This window comes from Kogia breviceps, chromosome 7 (genome assembly GCF_026419965.1).
Source record: "Kogia breviceps isolate mKogBre1 chromosome 7, mKogBre1 haplotype 1, whole genome shotgun sequence".
NCBI lineage: Eukaryota > Metazoa > Chordata > Mammalia > Artiodactyla > Physeteridae > Kogia > Kogia breviceps.
This window is the reverse complement of record NC_081316.1, coordinates 107,674,483-107,692,522: the sequence shown is the minus strand read 5'-3', so window position 1 is coordinate 107,692,522 and position 18,040 is coordinate 107,674,483. Positions and strand designations below refer to the sequence as shown.

The window sequence follows — 18,040 nt, the reverse complement described above, 5'->3', positions numbered from 1 at the left end:
CAGCCTGCCTCCTAACAGAGATCTGAGTCAAGGTCTTCTTGGGTTCTCCCTCGGTACCTGGCTCTCTTCAGACCCCACACCTCTGTGTATGGCTTCTGGTCATTTGGGTCAAGGCAGGCAGAAGAATGGGGCTGGGGGACAGCTCCCACCTCATCCTGCTCCTCTTGTCTGGCACCCAACCATAGCCTGGCCCTGGGGCTTCCTGGTCCTCAAAGCCCCCAGCCTCATCCCTGTGCTTCCATACCGGGCACACCCAGGGCCCACGTAACCGATGGAGGAGCCTCCCACCACCCATAGCCAGGGCATGCCTCCACATGCAAACACAGGTTGCACTGAATGGAGGTGTGCAGTCGGGAACTGGTAGAGAGGCACCTTGGGCAGGGCTGAGAAGAGGGCTTTATGATCTCTACCCTCCATCCAGACAGAGGACAGTGTGGATATTTCACTTATACATGTAAACATCTGTTCTTTCACTGAACACGTGTTATTGGGCTAGTATCGAGCAACCAGAACAAAGTGAACAGGGACCAGACCATAGCAGCTCCCCTCCAGGGGCCCAATGATGGTACTTCAGAAGGAGACGGAAGCCTTGAGAAAGCCTGGGAGAGGAAGTTACTAACTGCCTCTGGCACAGGAGGTGACATTTGAACTAGATCTTAAAAAATAAGCTGTGGGGGGCCTCCCTGGTGGCGCAGTGGTTGAGAGTCCGCCTGCCGATGCAGGGGACACGGGTTCGTGCCCCGGTCCGGGAGGATCCCACGTACCGCGGAACGGCTGGGCCCATGAGCCATCGCCGCTGAGCCTGCGCGTCCGGAGCCTGTGCTCCGCAGCGGGAGAGGCCACAACAGTGAGAGGCCCGCGTACCGCAAAAAAAAAGGCAGAGAAGCGAAGGGCATTCCAGGCAGCAGGGAAAAGAGCACATTTGATTCTAACAAAGTTCTGAACGAGGAGTAGGATGGGGTGAGGGGAGAGGAGGTAGAGTAACGCTGTGAATGTGATCTTAGGGGTGACATTTCAGGCCTGGAGGACTCCTCTAGCTTCACTCCACTTACCTAGCCACGTGAGACTGACAGGCCCCTGGCTGCGTTACTGGACACAGCTCAGAGCAAGATATTCCCCTCCCCTAACCCCCAGGGGGCATGACAGCCATGTAGGTTTTATTAATAACATATAATTTGACGGGCCTCTTGCAGACAGAAGTACTGTGAGTCATACTGTGGGCATGTGCTCTGTCGTCGGACCTCAGGATGGAGCAGCAGGTGCTACAGAGCCACAGCACAGAGAAGTGCTTTGGTCATCTCTGCCCTCCAGCACCTTGCACAGACCCTGTCACAGAAGGCAGCTGCGTTGAAGGAAATGATCTCTGGGTCCAGGAAGTTCGGCATTCAGGGAGAGTGGGCCCATTTCAAAACATGCTTGGATGCCCCCCCCCTCTACAGGTTACTAGAACTGGGGGGAGAAATCGCAGGTGGTTCTCAGGGGCAAGAGCACAGCATCTTGAGAGCTTGCTCAGGTCGCTTCTCCAAGCCTTGGTTTCCTTCTCTGTAAAAGGAGGAAATGATCATACTCATCCTAGTAGCCTCATGGGGTTGCTCCAAGAACCAAAAGAGCTTTCTTCGCAAATATGTGAGCCAGTCTACGAATGTTCTCGGTGCCTGAATGGCCCTTGCTGGCTCTGGAATGGCTGTTCATTTCCTTTAGCTCCAAGGGGAACTTACAGCTGTGTGAATTTATAAATTTTACTCTTTGGGGAGTATTTTAAATTTAATCTTAAAAGAGAAAGAGTAAAAATGAAGAATCTTAAGAAAGACTATATAGTGGCAGAATTTTGTGCCCTCTGACTTTTAGGAGGCACGTATTGGTATCATTCCAGGGAGAAGGTGGCACCCAGAGTGCCCCCTCAAGCTAGCTAGAATTCCAGGAGCTAGGACTCAGACGTCCCATTCCCATGCCCCACTTCCCACCCCCCGCTCCCACCCCCATAAGAAACAAAGTTAGTCCATCTCCAGGCAAGCACCCATCCGGTCATAGATTGGGCCTTACCCTAGCCCGGGACATAGCACAACTAGGGTATTCCAGGCAGCCGGCAGGACTGATGGCAGCCCCTTCCTTCAGTCCCCAAGCTCAGGATCAGGAGGGAAGAGGGAGAGACAATGTACTGCTTCTTGGGTCATCCTGCGACCGGCCCTCAAGGCCTTCTGGACAATTGCCTACTCCAAATCTCAGGCTACCAGAGCCATCTGTAGTCCTGGTGGTTGACGGCTTGGCCATGGGAGTGTGGCTTGGTAGGAAAGAAGCGAGGAAGAAATGAGGAAAGTTGTGCTGAGCCCAGTGGGGTCCCTGCCACTCTCATCCTGGGGCTTAGGTCCCTGGGCCTTTCTGCTTCTCACTGCCTTCACAGCCCCTAACCTCCCCACTCCCCCACAGGCACAACCGGGGAGCCAGGGCTCAGTGAGTTCCGAAAAGAGAGTCACGTATCACTCAGGCAAGGATGCACCTATGCAACAGACACAGAGCCCCTGCACGCAGCTTGCAGATCCACCAGTAACAAGCATCATGGGCCGAGGCCAAGGATGAGGAGTCCGGAGGCAGAAGACCTGGTTGTCTGAGCTGGTTCCCACTTCCATTAGCTAAGGGTCCTTGGGAAAGTTACTTAACCCAAGTCTCAGTTCGCTCATCTGCAAAATGGGTTTTCGTGAGAGCTAATGCAGGGTTGACCTGACACTCCCTTGAGAAAATGAACATAAGCATTTGTAAGATGTGAAGCTTGATACAAATATCTCATAAGATACACATTCACCAGCTTGACTTCCCATCCCCTGCCACAGCCTCCCTGAAGCTCACAGACTTCTTGCCAAGAGCTCTCACAGCCCATGGTACCAGCTGCCAGACCCACACACATTTACACACTGCATACTGTATAAATATAGGTTTTATTAATAATGGGTGAACTCCCACAAATACAACTGGCATCTCTGTGTGACGGGGAGAATCCGTGGCAGGGTAAGGAAGGTAGGGAGGTGTGTGTACAGGACGAAGGGGGGACAAGAGCCCTAGGGGAAGGGGAAATCAGAAGACCCGCACCCCCAGGAAAGCCAGACATGTTCTAGGTGTGTCTGTCGCTCTGATGCCCAGGGCCCACCTTGGCTGATAGAAAGCAGGTGGAGAGACGTGGACAAGAGTTTGAACGAGCAGCAAGTGGCCATGGAAGGAGAAGGGGAGTGAGATCGCCAGCTTGACACACAAAAGAAGAGCCATGGGGTGGCAGTGGCCAAGTTCATCTTATGCTCATGCTTGTGCTTGTGTGGGGTCCTGAACTCCAGGGAGCTGGTGCCCTGTGCCACCCCTGGCTTGGGACGGAGGGAGGGATGGAAGACTGGGGGGTAGACACCTGGGGATCCTGGAGATGCCCCGGGCAGCACCAGCCTCATCCTTAGAATCAAAGCAGAATCCCCGGGAGGAGGTTGACACAGCCCTTCCCACAGCACCCACCGCCACCACCACCATCACTCTTCCCGTGTGAGCCACAGCGGGACAGCGAGTGTGTGTAGGGCTGAGATTGCCTGTTCGCATATATGTGCCTGTAACTCAGGAGAGGTGAGGGAGCATTGCGGGACCACGCGAGCAGCAGGAAAGGAGGCTTGGGCCTTCTCCCACTCACCCCCCAGAATAAAGTGCATTCTCCAGTTCCATTGGCGGATGGGAGAGAAACACAGATATTATTGCAGAGGTGCCACAGGCCCGGCCCCCACCAGAGGTGATGGGGAGGAGTCCAGGGGACGGCCCATGGCGCCAGGCCTCTCCAATCCCCAGGATTGGGAGGGATGATCCAGACAGAAAACCCAGCTTCTGTCCCAAGAGATTGTCCAAATCAGCCAGGGTCTAGGGGCAGGGAGAGGTGAGGAGGAGGAAGAGACTTCCAGAGTCCATCCCTGCTCCATTCCAACGTCCAAATGGGACATCCAGGGGACCCCACCAGGGCCCAGCCCTGGAACACCAACCCTATAACAGCCCAGCTTACAAACAGTTGTGTGGTGGGGACCCCCGGGGGGGCCACTTTGGTCAGTTGTCAGTGGGGTCCTAGGGAGCCTGGGGCTCCCAGACAGACAACAGAGGAGGGGGGTTGTGGGGGCAGAAGGCGGGTGGCAGCCTCCCCGTGGTCTTTGCATGCAGATGTTGGAAAGAGGAGGGAGGAAGCTACAGACCTACAGACCGCGTCAACTTGGGAAGACTCCTGGGCGTGGTGGGGAGGCCTGGCACCCCCAGCCCCAGGGCCACAGCTGGGAGCGCAGCCCAACAACCAGCCTGTGGAGGAGCTGAGAGAGGGGAGGGCGGCTGCACCGGCAGCCGGGACCCAAGTCTACAAGGTTAAAACAGTCCCAAAGGGCTGGGGCCGGGGGCTTCCTGCTGCAGGGGCTGGGGCGCAGGCCAGGGCAAAGCTCTATCTCTCTGACTTGACCCGGTAACGGAGCACAAGGTATGCCAGCAGCCGCAGGGCCAGAAAGAAGATGCCCAAGACCAGGAAGTCCATGTAGAGCTTGGCATCCTCCACATCCAGAGCTCGGAGGATGCTCTGTGGTTCCTGGAAAGGGCAGCGTTCCTCCAAGCAGGTCAGGTCTCCTCGCTCCATGCCGTAGATGGTCAGAATCACACCCTCAAAGCCATACCTAGGCAAGCAAGGGCATCAGAGAGGGACACAGAGCCCAGGTGCCATCTCTCACCCTTGGGGCATGGCCTCCTACAGGGAGGAGCAGGGGCAGATGGTGAGGAAGGGGCACTGACCTGACATAGGAGAGGTAGGAGCTCCATTGCAGGTAAGTGGGGATGGTTTTGAAGCTGACAAAGAAACCGGAGAACAAGAGGACAGGGATGGCGGTAACTGGGCCCACAAATGTGGCCACCTGGAGGGGAGGGAAGGCCACCGGGCCATCACAGGGGTGATCAGGACAGACCCAGGACTGGGGTGGCCCCCAGGTTTCCCATAGATCCATCCCATTCCTTAGGCAAGCCCCTGATTCCTTCCACCAGACTCCGTCCCCCCTCTTGGGGGTCGCCACGTACCAGCCCCTCACCTGTAGGGAGTTGGAGGCAGCTCCGATCAGCAGCCCCAAAGACTGGGCCACCAAGGCCGTGGCAGTGGCCAGGGCTGAGAAGAGAAGGAAGCGGCTGGTCTCAGCTGGCTGGCCTGTCATCCAGTACACAATGCTGCAGTACACCACCGGGCACACCACCTGAGGAGTGGGCACAGGGCTGGGCAGAGGCCAAGACCCTGAACTCCACCCAGGCAGAACCTCTAGGACAGCAATTGCTAGACCATCCGTGCCCACTCCTGCCTCTGCACTCCGGTTCATGCAGTCACATGAACTTGACACATCCCCTTCCTCCCCGGCTCTAAGAATCTCATTCATCCTCCAGTCTCACCTCTTCCATCAGGGCCACTCGGACCCGTTCAGGCACGGTGACCTCTCTGAAGGTCCTTTCCATCTGGACCAGCATATTCCTTATATTGTTAATTAACTGTATATATGAGAGCGTTTTGTCCCCCTGGATGCCATCAACTCCTGGAGGACAGGGACCGAGCATACCATGTACAGTAGGGCAGGTTCTTCCCTGCACAAGGCGCCCAACCAAGAGGCAGCCAAAGGTGGAGCCCCAGCTGAGCTCTTCTCACCCTAGCACAGTGCAGCCTCCACCCTGAGGAAGGGATACGTTTTCTAACTTGCTTAAAGGTGCCCTACGGATTATTGGTGGCCCTGGTGTTTGGAACAGGGTAGTGGTGGCAATAAAAACAAGCAAACCCAGCAAACGTTATTGGGTACTTTAGTATGTGCTGAGCGCTATTCTGAGGACTTTACATGTATTAACTCATTTCCTTCTCATAAATAATCCCGAGGTAGATACTATCATCATTCCATTTTATAGATGAAGACACTGAAGCCAAGAGCGATTAGGTGACTTGCCCAATGTCTCACAGCTAACGAGGAGGAGTACGGCTCCAGAGCCCACGCTATTCTCTACTGCCTCGAATAAGATTCACAGAGTCATTTGTAGGGCTGTTGTTTTCATCATTTTCGGCTTGTCCTCTCTTATTCTCACCGGAACGTAAGTTCCACAAGGTCAAGACTACTTCCATCATGTTTGTTGCTATATCCCTAGTGCCTGGCATGGAGCCTGGTGCGTGGTAGGTGCTCACCACCTGTTGCTAAGTGAGAAGTCAAGGAAAGGATGGCAGGTAACGAGGTTAAGGGAGGCAAGCAGGCAAGGATGGAAGGAGCAAGACAGGAGGGAGGAGGTGTGGCGGGGCGGGGGGAGAGGCTCACCTGGAAGGGCACATCGGCCATGGTCTTGGCCAGGTAATACGCTTTGAGGCTGTACCAGTAGTTGAGATGCTCCCTCATGAAGACGGCCATCTCTAAGGGGACTGAGGACACAGGCCGATTAGGCACAGCCGTCCAGCACCCTGGCCGTACCCCGTGCCCCCCGCTCCCGCCCCACGCCCAGGGCAGCTCGGCTCACAGGTAAGCACAGTTGGCATCAGGGCGGCAAACATGAGGAAGAGCATGGAGAAGAAGAGGCAGCCCGTGTTGTTGAAGACCTTGCTGGCATCGTCACCGATGTGCAGGTAGAGGAGACCAATGAGCACGCCGATCACCACATGGGACACAAACCGCAGGTGGGTCAGGACCTGTGTGAGGGGTGATCACGAGGAGAGAGGCTGGATCACAGGCTAGGGATGGGCAGGCCACACTTGGGTAGGGGTGTGGGTGTGCCCTCACAGGCACCGAGACCCACGGGGGCAGGAGGGGGAGCTGTTGGGGGAGGGGCCCCATCACCATCCCAGCTGCTGGGATCCTACACCCCACAAGGCCAGGCTTATGCCAGCCTCCCCTCCCCCAACTTGATGTCTCACCGTGTCCCTGAGGATGGACAAGAAGGTCCTCTTGAAGAGGATGCAGAACTGTGTGAGGGTGCTGGTGGCAAATGTGTGGCTTTCAATGGGATCCACTTCCTGGAGAGAGGAAACTGGATCAGGTGAGCCTACCCTACCCCCCACCACGCACCCAGCTCGGCTGGTGGGAAAGCCCCTGAGCCCGTCCCTGGGGCAAGGGTCCTCCAGAATTCTCCACCATTGAGTTGGGTACCTGGAAGCTGGCCTTAGCGGTGTGAATCAGAGTGAAATTCAGAGAGAGACACAAAGAGGGAGAAGAAACTTGGGAGGGAGGAGATAGAAAGGAGTTAAGGACACCCATGGGGGCTACCAATAGATCAGTCACTTCTCTTTATTTATTTTATTCATTTATTTATTTTTTTGGCCGCACCGTGCCGCTTACTGGCTGACCAGGGATCGAACCCACACCCTTGGCAGTGAAATCACAAAGTCCTAACCCGTAGACCACCAGGGAATTCCCCAGTCACTACTCTTTAATCCATTGAAAACATTTACCCTAAGGGTATAATACCTTTATGCCACCAATTTCACAATATTATTAATAATGATAATAATGATGACCAAAAAAATGATGATGACGAAAGCAACAATAACCCTCCCAGTCCTCCAGGGTTATAGTATCTCATTTAAGGACGGGAGCTGGCATGCAATGAACACCAACTGTACCAGCTAGAGTGCGAAGAGCTTTGTGTGATGATCTAATTAGTCCTCCCAAAAACCCTGTGAAATAAGTATCATCACCTTCAAGTTAGTGATGATAGTAAACCACACTGGCCACAAGGCCAGAGACAGCTTCAGTCTTGCTTACCAGGTGGCACTAAGGACAACATGCTACAGACGCTCAGTAAAAATTTGTTGAACAAATAAATGAAAGTCGAAGCTCAGAGAGGTTAAGTAATATGCCCAAAGTCACACAGCTAATAGCAGGTCTATTCCAAGTCCTGGGTTCTTTCTAAGTACCCAGTGGTTGTGATGCCTCTGGGGCATGTCCTCTTTGGCAGGGCCATGTCCAAGGTCCTCTCTCTCCTCCCCCACTCTGCACTCTGCCCTCTCCACCCTTACTCACCGGAGGGCAAGGGGGACAGGGGGCAGGGACCTCATTCTTCTCAGGGCTGCTCTTCTTCTCTGCCATGGCACAGAGCCCATTCTGCACAGCCCTGAACAGCAGGGGATTCAGGTCTCCGTACTCGCCAGAGGCCACCTCGATGACTGGGGGACACAGAGGGGTGTGCTCAGCTAAGATCTATCCTTGCTTCCCAAGGGCGAGCCAGCCCTTCCTTGGGTGTGCGCGGAAGGCAGGCGACAGTGAGATCTCTGCCCCTGGGAGGCCCAAATGCATGATCTGAACCCCCAGGTTTGGCCCGCCACCATAACCCAGCCCCTACAGACAGGCCCCCACTCACTGAAGTCAGCTGGGTTGTGGTAGGTGGGGCAGTGCAGGCCGAGCCCCTTCAGATAGGGGATCAGGTTGGTGACCACGCCCTTGAAGATGCACTGACCCTGGCTCAGGATATAGAGCTGAGGCAGAAAGAGAAGGAGGAGGAAAACACCACAAGCGGGTCAGGCAGGTCCCATGACACCTCTACTGACCCCTTCCCTATCCCCATCGCAGGCCGGTCACCTTTGAGTCCCAGAGACCCTCACCTTGTCAAACATCTCAAAGAGCTTGGCACTGGGCTGGTGGATGGTGCAGATGATAGTACGGCCCCCCTGGGCCAGGGACTTCATGAGGGACACCACTTGGAAACAGGAAGCGCTGTCCAGACCACTGTCCAGAGAGAGGCCACCAGGGGGCGGGGTGAGGTGGGCAGAGACAAGGGAAGGGACTGTTTGGGGGGGGGCAGCTGCTATGAGGGCGAGGGAGCTGACAGGAAGGGGGTCACCCCGGCCATCCCTTTATCCCATCCACACTGTACGATTCAGACATTTGGAGGTACCAAGAAGCCCAGAGTACTGTTAGGCGTAACAAGCAATTATTAAGCACCTGTTGAATGCCAGGCACCGGGATTACAAAGATTAATAAGTAAGACATAGACTCTGGTTGGGAGGGAGAGAGAGAGAAATGCACAGATCATTTGAGATAATGTGGACCATGCTGTAGAAACATGGGGTGAAGTCGGGGGATGATTCAGCTCTGTTGTACAAAGGTGTTGGAGGGTAGTCAGAGAAGGTTCCTGAGTGAGTCTGGCAAAAGAAAGAGCTAAGCCAGGTGAGGGAGGGAGGAAGGGCAGGTGCGGTGGTGAAGGGCATTCCAAGCAGAAGCCACAGCATGTGCAAAGCTCAGAGGCATGAAACACATGGCTGGACTAAGAGAATTATAAGTGATTCAGTATTATTAGAGCATGAAATACAAGACAGTGTGAAGCAAGATGTGAGGTCAGAGAAATAGGTTCAGACCAGGACCTTGTAAGTCCTCTGACTTCATTCTGAGGGCAAATGGGAATCACTGCATATTTTTAAGCAGGGGAGTGAGTATTGTCAGACTTTTCTTTTAGGAAGTTCACTCTGGTTGCAGTTTGGAAGAAGGATGGTCTGGGAGAGACTGGAGATGAGGAGATAGGAGTCTATTGCAGAAATGCAGGCAAGAGTTGATGATGTCCTGAATTTAAGCACTGACACTAAGAATGGGGGTGGGGCGAATCTGAGAGATGGAAAAAGAACGTAGAATCAGCAGGACTTGGCAATTGATTGGCTGTGGGGGAGAGAAGGAGCAGGTGACATCTGTCAAGGAGGACATCTGGATTTCTGCTAGGGTGAAGGATGGGGCTGCTATGGCAACAGGATTGGCAGGGGTGGAGCCCTTCTCTGGCCCCAGGAGGCTACAAACACATGCTCTTGTCTCAGGCAGTGGAGCAGATGCAGCCTCTAGCCCTGGCTCTGGGCTGAGGGGAGGAGGTATCCTGGTGGGAGAGGAGGGGGAGAGATACCTGGTGGGCTCGTCAAAGAACATGACAGGTGGGTTGTTGACCAGCTCCAGGGCGATGGCCAGGCGCTTCCTCTGCCCTCCGGAGAGCAGAGCTGTCCTCGTGTGGGAGCAGGACATCAGGCCCAGTGCTGTCAGGATCTCTGTCACCTGGCCCAGCCGCCCACCCACCCCATGTCAGCTTCAGAGTCTCTGCTTCCCCCAGCACCACCCCAATTTAAGTAAGCATCTCCCTGAAGTGTGATGTCCCAGCCTTGGCCACCCCTCTCCTACCACCCAACTCGGGGGCCCCAGAACTCAGCAACACTGAAAAGGGCAGCTGTCCCGTCCCCTCCCCCCACCCTCCCCCACTCACCAGCTCCTTCTTCACCTCCTGCTTCTCACTTAGCTTCAGGTTAGCAGAGACCTGGGGCCCAGAGAGAAGGCGGATCAGATATGTGTGGGAGGGGGCACAGCCTTGACCCCTTAGCCAATGGGAAGGACGGGGACAGCAGATAAAGGGAGGACTAGGAGGAGGGGATGGCCATCCAGTTCTCACCATCATGGCTTCCAACACTGTGAGGTGTGGCAGCAGCATGTCGTCCTGCATGATGTAACAGGACATCTTTCGGAACGTCCTCAGTTCCCTTGGCCTCCCGTTGACCAGGATCTGCCCCTTCATTCCAGACTCCCTGAAGGAACGTTGGTTGGGGGATGGGGCTCAGGGTCACTTCAGAACAACTTCTGTGCTCCCCAGGGGACCCCTCTGCCTGGTCCTGCCCTCATTCTACCCCAGCCTTGTCCTCACCTGTATCCTGCCAAGATGTTCATGAACGTGGACTTGCCAGCCCCTGAGGGCCCCATGATGCCAATCAGCTCCCGACGGCAGAATTTACCTGATAGGCACTTAAGGAGAGTCTTATAACCTGCAGTGAGGGAGGGAGGAACTTTTGATCAGGGCTACAATGAACAGAGACACCCCAAACTCTTAGGAGCCATGGCTGTCAGTGAAATAGGCAGTCCCTACTCACTGTGAATTGGTTAGGATGGAGGAGCGACCCTCAGAGCCCCAACAATAACCTATACGCTCTCATCCCGTCCCCCTAGAAACGACCACCGCTAATGTCAAAGTACCCGAGATGACAATGTTCTTCTTCTTCTTCTTTTTTTTTTTTTTAATAAATTTATTTATTTATTTATTTATTTTTGGCTGCATTGGGTCTTTGTTGCCGTGCGCGGGCTCTCTCTAGTTGCAGTGAGCAGGGACTACTCTTCTTTGCCGTGCACGGGCTTCTCATTGCGGCGGCTTCTCTTGTTGCGGAGCACAGGCTCTAGGTACACGGGCTTCAGTAGTTGTGGCATGTGGGCTCTAGAGTGCAGGCTCAGTAATTGTGGCACACGGGCTTAGTTGCTCCACGGCATGTGAGATCCTGCCGGACCAGGGCTCGAACCCTTGTCCCCTGCACTGGCAGGCGGATTCTTAACCACCGTGCCACCAGGGAAGCCCGGCAGTGCTCTTCTGAAGGCCAAGGGAAAACCCCCACATCTGACGGATGGGCGTGGAGAGGAGATCAAAGTTACAGTAGCCTCTTCTCTTCTACAAACACAGCGGCCACCCTCTCATCCCCTCCAGGAAGACTTTCCCGATGATCCAACCTGAGCTGGCTGACTGTCCTCTGCGCTCCCATAGCACTTCTCACATGCCAACACATTTGTTACTTGATGTGCCTGCTCCTCATTCCCCTCCTCCAGTCTCTTCGTCAGTGAGCTCCTAGGGGGAAGGGTCTGTGTCTTTCTCATCTTTGTAACCTTAGCAGACTGGCTGGCACATACTAGATGCTCAATAAGTGTTGGTTCTATGAGTGTGTGTTCTCAGAGCCTTGGCCGCATTCTAAAAAGCCTTCTTTGGGGTGCTCTCTCTGCCCACCAGGCTTGTCTCTGCAGACCCTAACATGGCCCAGTAAAATCTCACCTTTCATTCACTCACTGGGATGCAGCATATGCATTAAGAGTACCAGTTTGGAGTCGGGTGGATCTACGTTCAAATTCTGGCTCCACACTTACCAGCTGTGTGACCTTGGGCAAGTTGCTTAACCTCTCTGAGCTCCAGGTCCCTCATCTGTAAAATGAGGATGATAGTACCTATCTCATAGGGTTGCTATAAGGATTCAATGAGATAATACATGTAAAGCATATGACACAGTGCTTGGCACATAGAGCCCATTGAAAACAAGTGACATTTTATAATTAATCCCATTTGGCAAGCGCTTATTGATATATACTACATTCCAAGCTCTGTACCAGACAGTGCACCAAAAAAATGAGGAAGACAGTTCCTGCACTCAAGATGGTGATAGTCTAGATTAAAAAGATGGACAAGAAACCATCTATGGACCTGAAGAAAGATAAAATAAGGGTTAACAGAAGTACAAATCATGTGCAATGAGAATGCAGAAAATGGAACTGATGAGGGTGGAAGGGCAAGGGGAAAATCAGGAATGGCTTCATGGAAGAGGTGGCATTTGAGCTAAGTCTTGAAGGATGAGCAGCATTTCAAAATGGAAAAGGAAGGCAGAGGCTCTCCAGGCTTTGGGAGGAAAAGCTCTGCTATACAACAGCATATATGTAATACAATCCAGGGAACAAAGGGCAGAGACTCCATGGAGTCAACTGGTGAGACAAGTGGGTGGAGAGGAAAGGTGAAGCCAGGGAGGCTGGCCTTGCCTGCTGTGCTTGCAGACCTGCCTCAGTGAGGCCGAAACACCAATCCCCTACCAGATACTTTGCTCACTACCACCCTCCTCCCACCTGTACAGAGCCCAATTCCCTCTCCATTCTATCTCCTTAGCAGAGGCAATGGAGGGATGTGATCTTTCACCCTCCCTCCGCAGAACCCAGCCGTCCCTCTGGACATATCCGGTCAGACAGGGGATCATCTGCTGCCCACTCTGGGATCCTGATCGCACCAACTGCCCGTATGGTGCTTTCCAGTTTACAAAGCTCATTGCCTCAGTCACTGCTGTAGCAACATGGATGAGGCAACTGAGGCCCAGAGACATCCAGTGACTTACCCAAGGTCACACACACAGCAAGTTCTTTACTGGGAGAGGGGAAATCATGGATTCCAACCCTCTGCCTCATTCATCATCGCCGTCAATTAGAAAGACATGTGGTTGTGCATGCCAGTGTATGCCTTTCAGAGCTACTCACAGGAAGCGATTTCTTTTGCAGGGGAAGAAATTGACAATGATGACCCCTCCCTTCATTTAATCCCCACCAAGCGCTTGATTGAACACCATTGCCAAATTCAAATATCACCCTATGCTTGCCTTTCACAAAGCATTTTCACAGCTAACATCTCAGCTGCGCCGCACAAGCCTGTGTGCTGGGTATTCTTATCATCCCTGTTTACAGACGAGGAAAGTAAGGCCAAGAGAGGGTAGGCAGCCTGCCCAAGGTCACACAGCTTACAAGTGGCTAGGAACCCATGTCTTGGGACTCCTGCTGGACCACAACTGCTCAGCATGGGAGGGGCCTGCCATGCCTTCAGGATGGAGACCCACCACAGTTCTAGGTCTGCCTCAGTCAGTAACTCTCTTCACAATTTTATGAAGTCACTTAATCCTTCAGGGCCTCCATTTCCTCATCTATAAAATAAGGATAGTATATCTCCTCCCAAGGACATAATAAGGTTATTATGAATAATAAGTAAGATAATTAATAAAAATTAATAGAAAAGGGTTTTAAAAATCAAGAAATGTCCTTTGTAATTAGGAGAGGTGAGTGACAAATCCTTACATGGGAAAGACAGAAATCTCCCTCTCTCCACGCCCCTTGTTCTTTTTCCTCTCTGCCTACCTCTAATTGCCTTCTGTCCTCCAGAGAAGGGGACAGGGATTCAAGTGAAAAGAGAAGGCAGAAAGAGGAGGACAGAGGGCAGAGAAAAGGGCAAGGGATGGACGAGATGGCAAAATGGCCAGTAAAGCAGAATGGGGCTGGCAAGGACAAAGGAGGGAAGGACCTGGTCAGGGGTGCCCATTCGTTGTAGCTAGTGGCTTGAAGCAACCAGAGAGCTGGCCCATTTCTTTTGTATCTTCATTTCTCCTTGAAACTGTGAGGGCTAGGAAAATAACAACTACCTCCTCATTTGGCCCGGAGCTGGTCTCAGGGCCGAGAGGCTGCTTAGCATTAAGGTGCTGAGCAGGGAGCCCGGATACCTCAGTTTCCAGTGGCTCAGGCCCTGTGACCTTTTGGTCCCACATGGGAGTGAGAGTAGGAAGTGCAGAAAGAGCTCAGGCTCAGCCCTGCTCTGAAACACCCCAAACAATTCTTAAACCTCAGAGAACAATGTCCCATCTCCACCCCTGATCCACACCCAGGCTCTGGGGAAAAACCCAGCTTCCCTATTCCCAGCTCAACCTGCCCAGGGCAGGGAGGATGGGGTGCGGGGCAAAAGCTGCAAGGGATGCAGGAGATGGTCGGGGGTTCAAAGGAACTCAGAGCCCCAGCCAGACCTTACCCCACTGTCCTAATGGGAGAAACAAGGAGGAGATGGGAATGCTTAACAGGAAAGTTAAGAGAGAGAAGGGAACGCTGCATGGAGAACTGGAAAACCTGGCTTCTGGTCCCAAGTCTGCCACTTATTAGCTGTGTGACATTGGTCAAGTTACTCAACTTCTCTGGGCCTCAGTTTCCTTATTAGTAATACAGGGATGTCATCTATCCTGTCAAGCCTTCACCTTCCATGCCTCGGAGGACTTTGGCAAGAACGAAGTAAGAAGACAGGAATGAGAACATCTTTTAAAATTAGCAGAGCTCTGTAGGTCCAAGGATTTTTGCTAACCACTGAGGACAACCCCTACAGCGCAGCCCCTACTTTCTCGTATCAGCCCTCAGAGGCAGGAGCTCTACCTGAAACAATGAAGGAAAACTCCTCATGGACCAGGGGTGATAGTGTCAACTTGGAAGAGGAAATAACCAATTGAATCTAGTGTCCCATGGTGCTTACAGGTGTAGGGGGAGTGCAGACCCCTGGCACCTCAGCTGTGTGCACAGTGAATGAGGGGCATAGATTTTAGTGGACCCGCTCCTGCCGGATTTGCAGAAGAGGGGACATCCAGGCCTCATGCTCCCAAAGGGGCAACTCATGGGGGCTCACAGCTCCCCATCAGGCTGCTCCCTTACCCCGTTTGCGCCAGCAGGGTCCCTCCCTCACGGAATAGGACAGCTCCACAAACTCGATGTCCACGGCTGAGCGCTTGGGTAGGTGGGAGAAGCGCTGGGCTTCGGTGATGTGGTTCTCCACCTTCTTCAGGTGTGTGGTCAGCATAGGGGGCTCCGCCCCATCCTCCAGCGCCACGGCCATGGCCACAGCCCCAGGTCCTAGTCCACAGCCCACGGCCTCCAGCGCCTTCTCCGCCATCACGCTGCTGCCGGCCTGCAGGGAGAGGGCCTGCTCAGTTTGGGGGCAGACCCCGATCCCTGGCTCAGAGCTCCCTTGCTTTCTAATGTGCCCTCTCCCCCACTCCCCGCCTCCTTCTCAGGGTAGACCGGCTACTGCGAGCAGCCCACATCCCACCGCCAGAGCATCTGCCCTCCCCCGACCACCACTCCCCGCGCAGCAACGATCAGTCCCGACCTCTCCTCGGTTCCGGGCAGCCCCAGCCCTAGCCTGGCCCCAGCTCGGCCCCTCGAAGCCCGCACCCGCTCCCTCCTCCCCACGGAGGCTCTAATCTCCTTACCCCGCAGGCCAGCAGCCCCAGGGGACTGGATAGGGGGTGGGGGGAAGGGGTGGCTGGCGGAGGCTGCAGGCTAGGAGGTCAGGGTAGCCGGGTGAGCACAGGGTGGACCAGGCGAAGGCGGAGGAAGAGGAGGCTCTGGGCCTCCCGCTGCGTTCCCTCCCCATCCCTGGGCGAGACGCCCTGGCTAGCCCCTCCCGCCTGCACCCCTGGGTCCGCGCGCCCTGGGCTCCCCCCAGAGATGGGCGCACCACCTGGACTCAAAATCCCCACTGCCAACTAAGCCCCCCATGGTGGGCTCATTCCCCTCCCATCTTCCGCAAGCCTGGTCACCTTGAGGCGCCCCCGGGCCTGTGCGGAGCCGAGATGCTTAGCGCTGCCGCGGGCCGAGGATGAAGACTCCAGGCCCTCTTACCTGCCTCCGGCTGCGGCACCGGCGTCCCGGCTCCCGGTCCCGGCGGCCGGGCCGGGGCGGGGCCGGGCCGGGGCGGGCGACAGGGGAGGGCTCGGGCCTCAGGTCTGAAGAGAGATGACAGGGTTGGGGAGGGGCGACTGGGGCGCGCCCCTACTCAGCTTGGCCGCGCACACCTGGTTCCCTGAGCGCGATCCTCGGCGCTTGTCCTCCCGAACCCGCCGGGCGACTGCGCTCTCCTCAAAGCTGCTGCTCGCCCTTCCCGCTGTTCTTAAAGAGCCCGCGCCGCCCCGCAGCCCGTGGGGGCCGAGGACGGCGAAGGGGAGCGACGCGTCGGCGACTGGGGTGCCGCAGCGAGTGCAGTTGTGGACCCGGGACTGGCGAATTGGTGGCGAAGGGCCGACTTGGTGGCACTGAGGAAGAGAGAGCTGAAGTCACTCAGTGGGGACACGTCCCTGGATTACAGACTATACAACGGTGGTGGCGGAGGGGGAGGGGAATTGGGGGTGCAGATTCCGTCACTCTCAAGGGATTGTGGAGCTGTCAGCCTGTCTGCACCACCACCACCCCCATTAATTTCCCTCAGTTCTGGCCCTTGAGCTCAGGCATCCCCTGGGAATCCCCAAACTAGATAAAAATGCTTTGAAAGCAAGAATCGTGAGACATCCTCCCTCCCCCACCCCCTCCCCCGCCTACCCTTTCCCTCTCTAAGGGCGAGGAGACTAGTTAAGAAGAGACAGAGGGTGGCTGCTTTGGGAGAGCTTGCAGGCAGCTCCAAGGTTAAACTGGTACCCAGAGCTCAGCCTGCTCCAACTGTAGAAATGTTTATGCTCCCAGGCAAATTCGGGCCTTTAAGACGGGCATTGCCTGATGCTGGAGGCACATGTGTGCCAGCGCGTGCACAGGGCTCACAGAACACTGTCTTTGGCGTCTTCTCACATATGTGTGCATTCTCTCCCTCACCCGACAAGCCTTCAAACGGAAGTGCCCAGAGCGCTCTCGGGGTTTTCCCCTGCTCCGAGCCTTCCTCAGGCAACTCCTCTTGGCCCCTGCCTGCCCCCGCCCCAGTCTTCAAGGAGTAAGTAGGTTAGCCAGCAGAGACACGTGACCTGAGCTTTTAAATTCCCACCTGTCCCACCGCAGAGACGGATGGGAGGGGAGGCTGCTGGTACTGCTGCCGTGGCTGAGGCTTCTCCTTGCTGCAGCAGATGAGAGGTTACTAGCAGTCAAACCTCTCCCCCGCTGGTCCCCAGCCTCTGCCAGCCTCTCTGAAGCCTGGAGGCTGGCGGCCCCTGCAGGACGTCTCCAGGCTCCACCCTGTGACTTAGAGTTTCATACAGATTTTGGATCCAGCCCTCTCTACCTTCCCCTGACCCCGTGCGCCGCATCACCACTGTTCCTCAGGAACCCCCATTCTCCAAGTTAACCCCCAGTGCTCTTCTGTAGATTCCCCCCCAACAGTTGCATTATCTTATTTAATCCTCACAATATCCCTATGAGGCTGGTGTTACAACCTCTCTTTACAGATAAAGAAACTGAGGCATAGTACGGTTAAGCCATGGGTCAAGAGGACACATTTAGTTGGTGACAGAACAGGGCTTAAACCCTAAAGTCCTCGCTGCTATGAAGCCTCTGGGAACCCTATTCTCAAATGGACTGTCTCCCTCCACTTCCTAGACAGGCTCTTCATTCTCTCAAGATAACCTCCATAGCTTAATGACACTCTCCCCCATTCCCTGGCATACAACTTTCCAATTTTCAGGAAAATTTCCTCCCCTCCCTTAGGAATGCTCTGTCCCCATTCCTCAGGACAGCCTTCCCTATCTTCAGAGACCAACATTTCCAAGTCTTCTGCCAGTTTTCCACCCTGTGCGGTTCACACCCCCTGCCCCAGAGCAGCAGTCCTCAGCCTTGGTTCAGAGTTAGCATCACTTGGGGACTGTCAAAAAGATGTTTAGGTAACACTCCAAAGCAGGTCATGCTGATCTCTAAGGTAGAATCCAGGCATTGGTATTTTAAAACGCTCTCCAACTGATCCC

The 18,040-nt window shown here is 54.7% G+C and overlaps 1 protein-coding gene across 4 annotated transcripts; it reads right to left on the bottom strand.

Moving 5' to 3' along the window:
- Nucleotides 1-2,914: 2,914 nt before the first annotated feature.
- On the bottom strand, nucleotides 2,915-17,200 carry ABCG4 (ATP binding cassette subfamily G member 4). 4 transcript variants are annotated; one of them, XM_067039132.1, is made up of 16 exons: nucleotides 17,131-17,200; nucleotides 16,178-16,414; nucleotides 15,036-15,288; nucleotides 10,660-10,777; nucleotides 10,411-10,543; nucleotides 10,228-10,278; nucleotides 9,877-10,022; nucleotides 8,594-8,717; nucleotides 8,353-8,467; nucleotides 8,016-8,158; nucleotides 6,911-7,009; nucleotides 6,517-6,685; nucleotides 6,321-6,421; nucleotides 5,073-5,231; nucleotides 4,783-4,901; nucleotides 2,915-4,667 (listed from the first exon to the last, which is right to left on the bottom strand). In XM_067039132.1, exons 3-16 carry the CDS (start codon nucleotides 15,271-15,273, stop codon nucleotides 4,442-4,444), a joined length of 1,941 nt encoding a protein of 646 aa, XP_066895233.1. In that variant the 5' UTR covers nucleotides 15,274-15,288; nucleotides 16,178-16,414; nucleotides 17,131-17,200; the 3' UTR covers nucleotides 2,915-4,441. The 4 variants fall into 4 exon arrangements, with proteins under 4 accessions (XP_066895233.1, XP_066895232.1, XP_058924185.1 ...); XM_067039131.1 differs by lacking the exons at nucleotides 16,178-16,414; nucleotides 17,131-17,200 and adding an exon at nucleotides 16,005-16,062; XM_059068202.2 differs by lacking the exons at nucleotides 16,178-16,414; nucleotides 17,131-17,200 and adding an exon at nucleotides 15,923-16,000.
- Nucleotides 17,201-18,040: the final 840 nt, after the last annotated feature.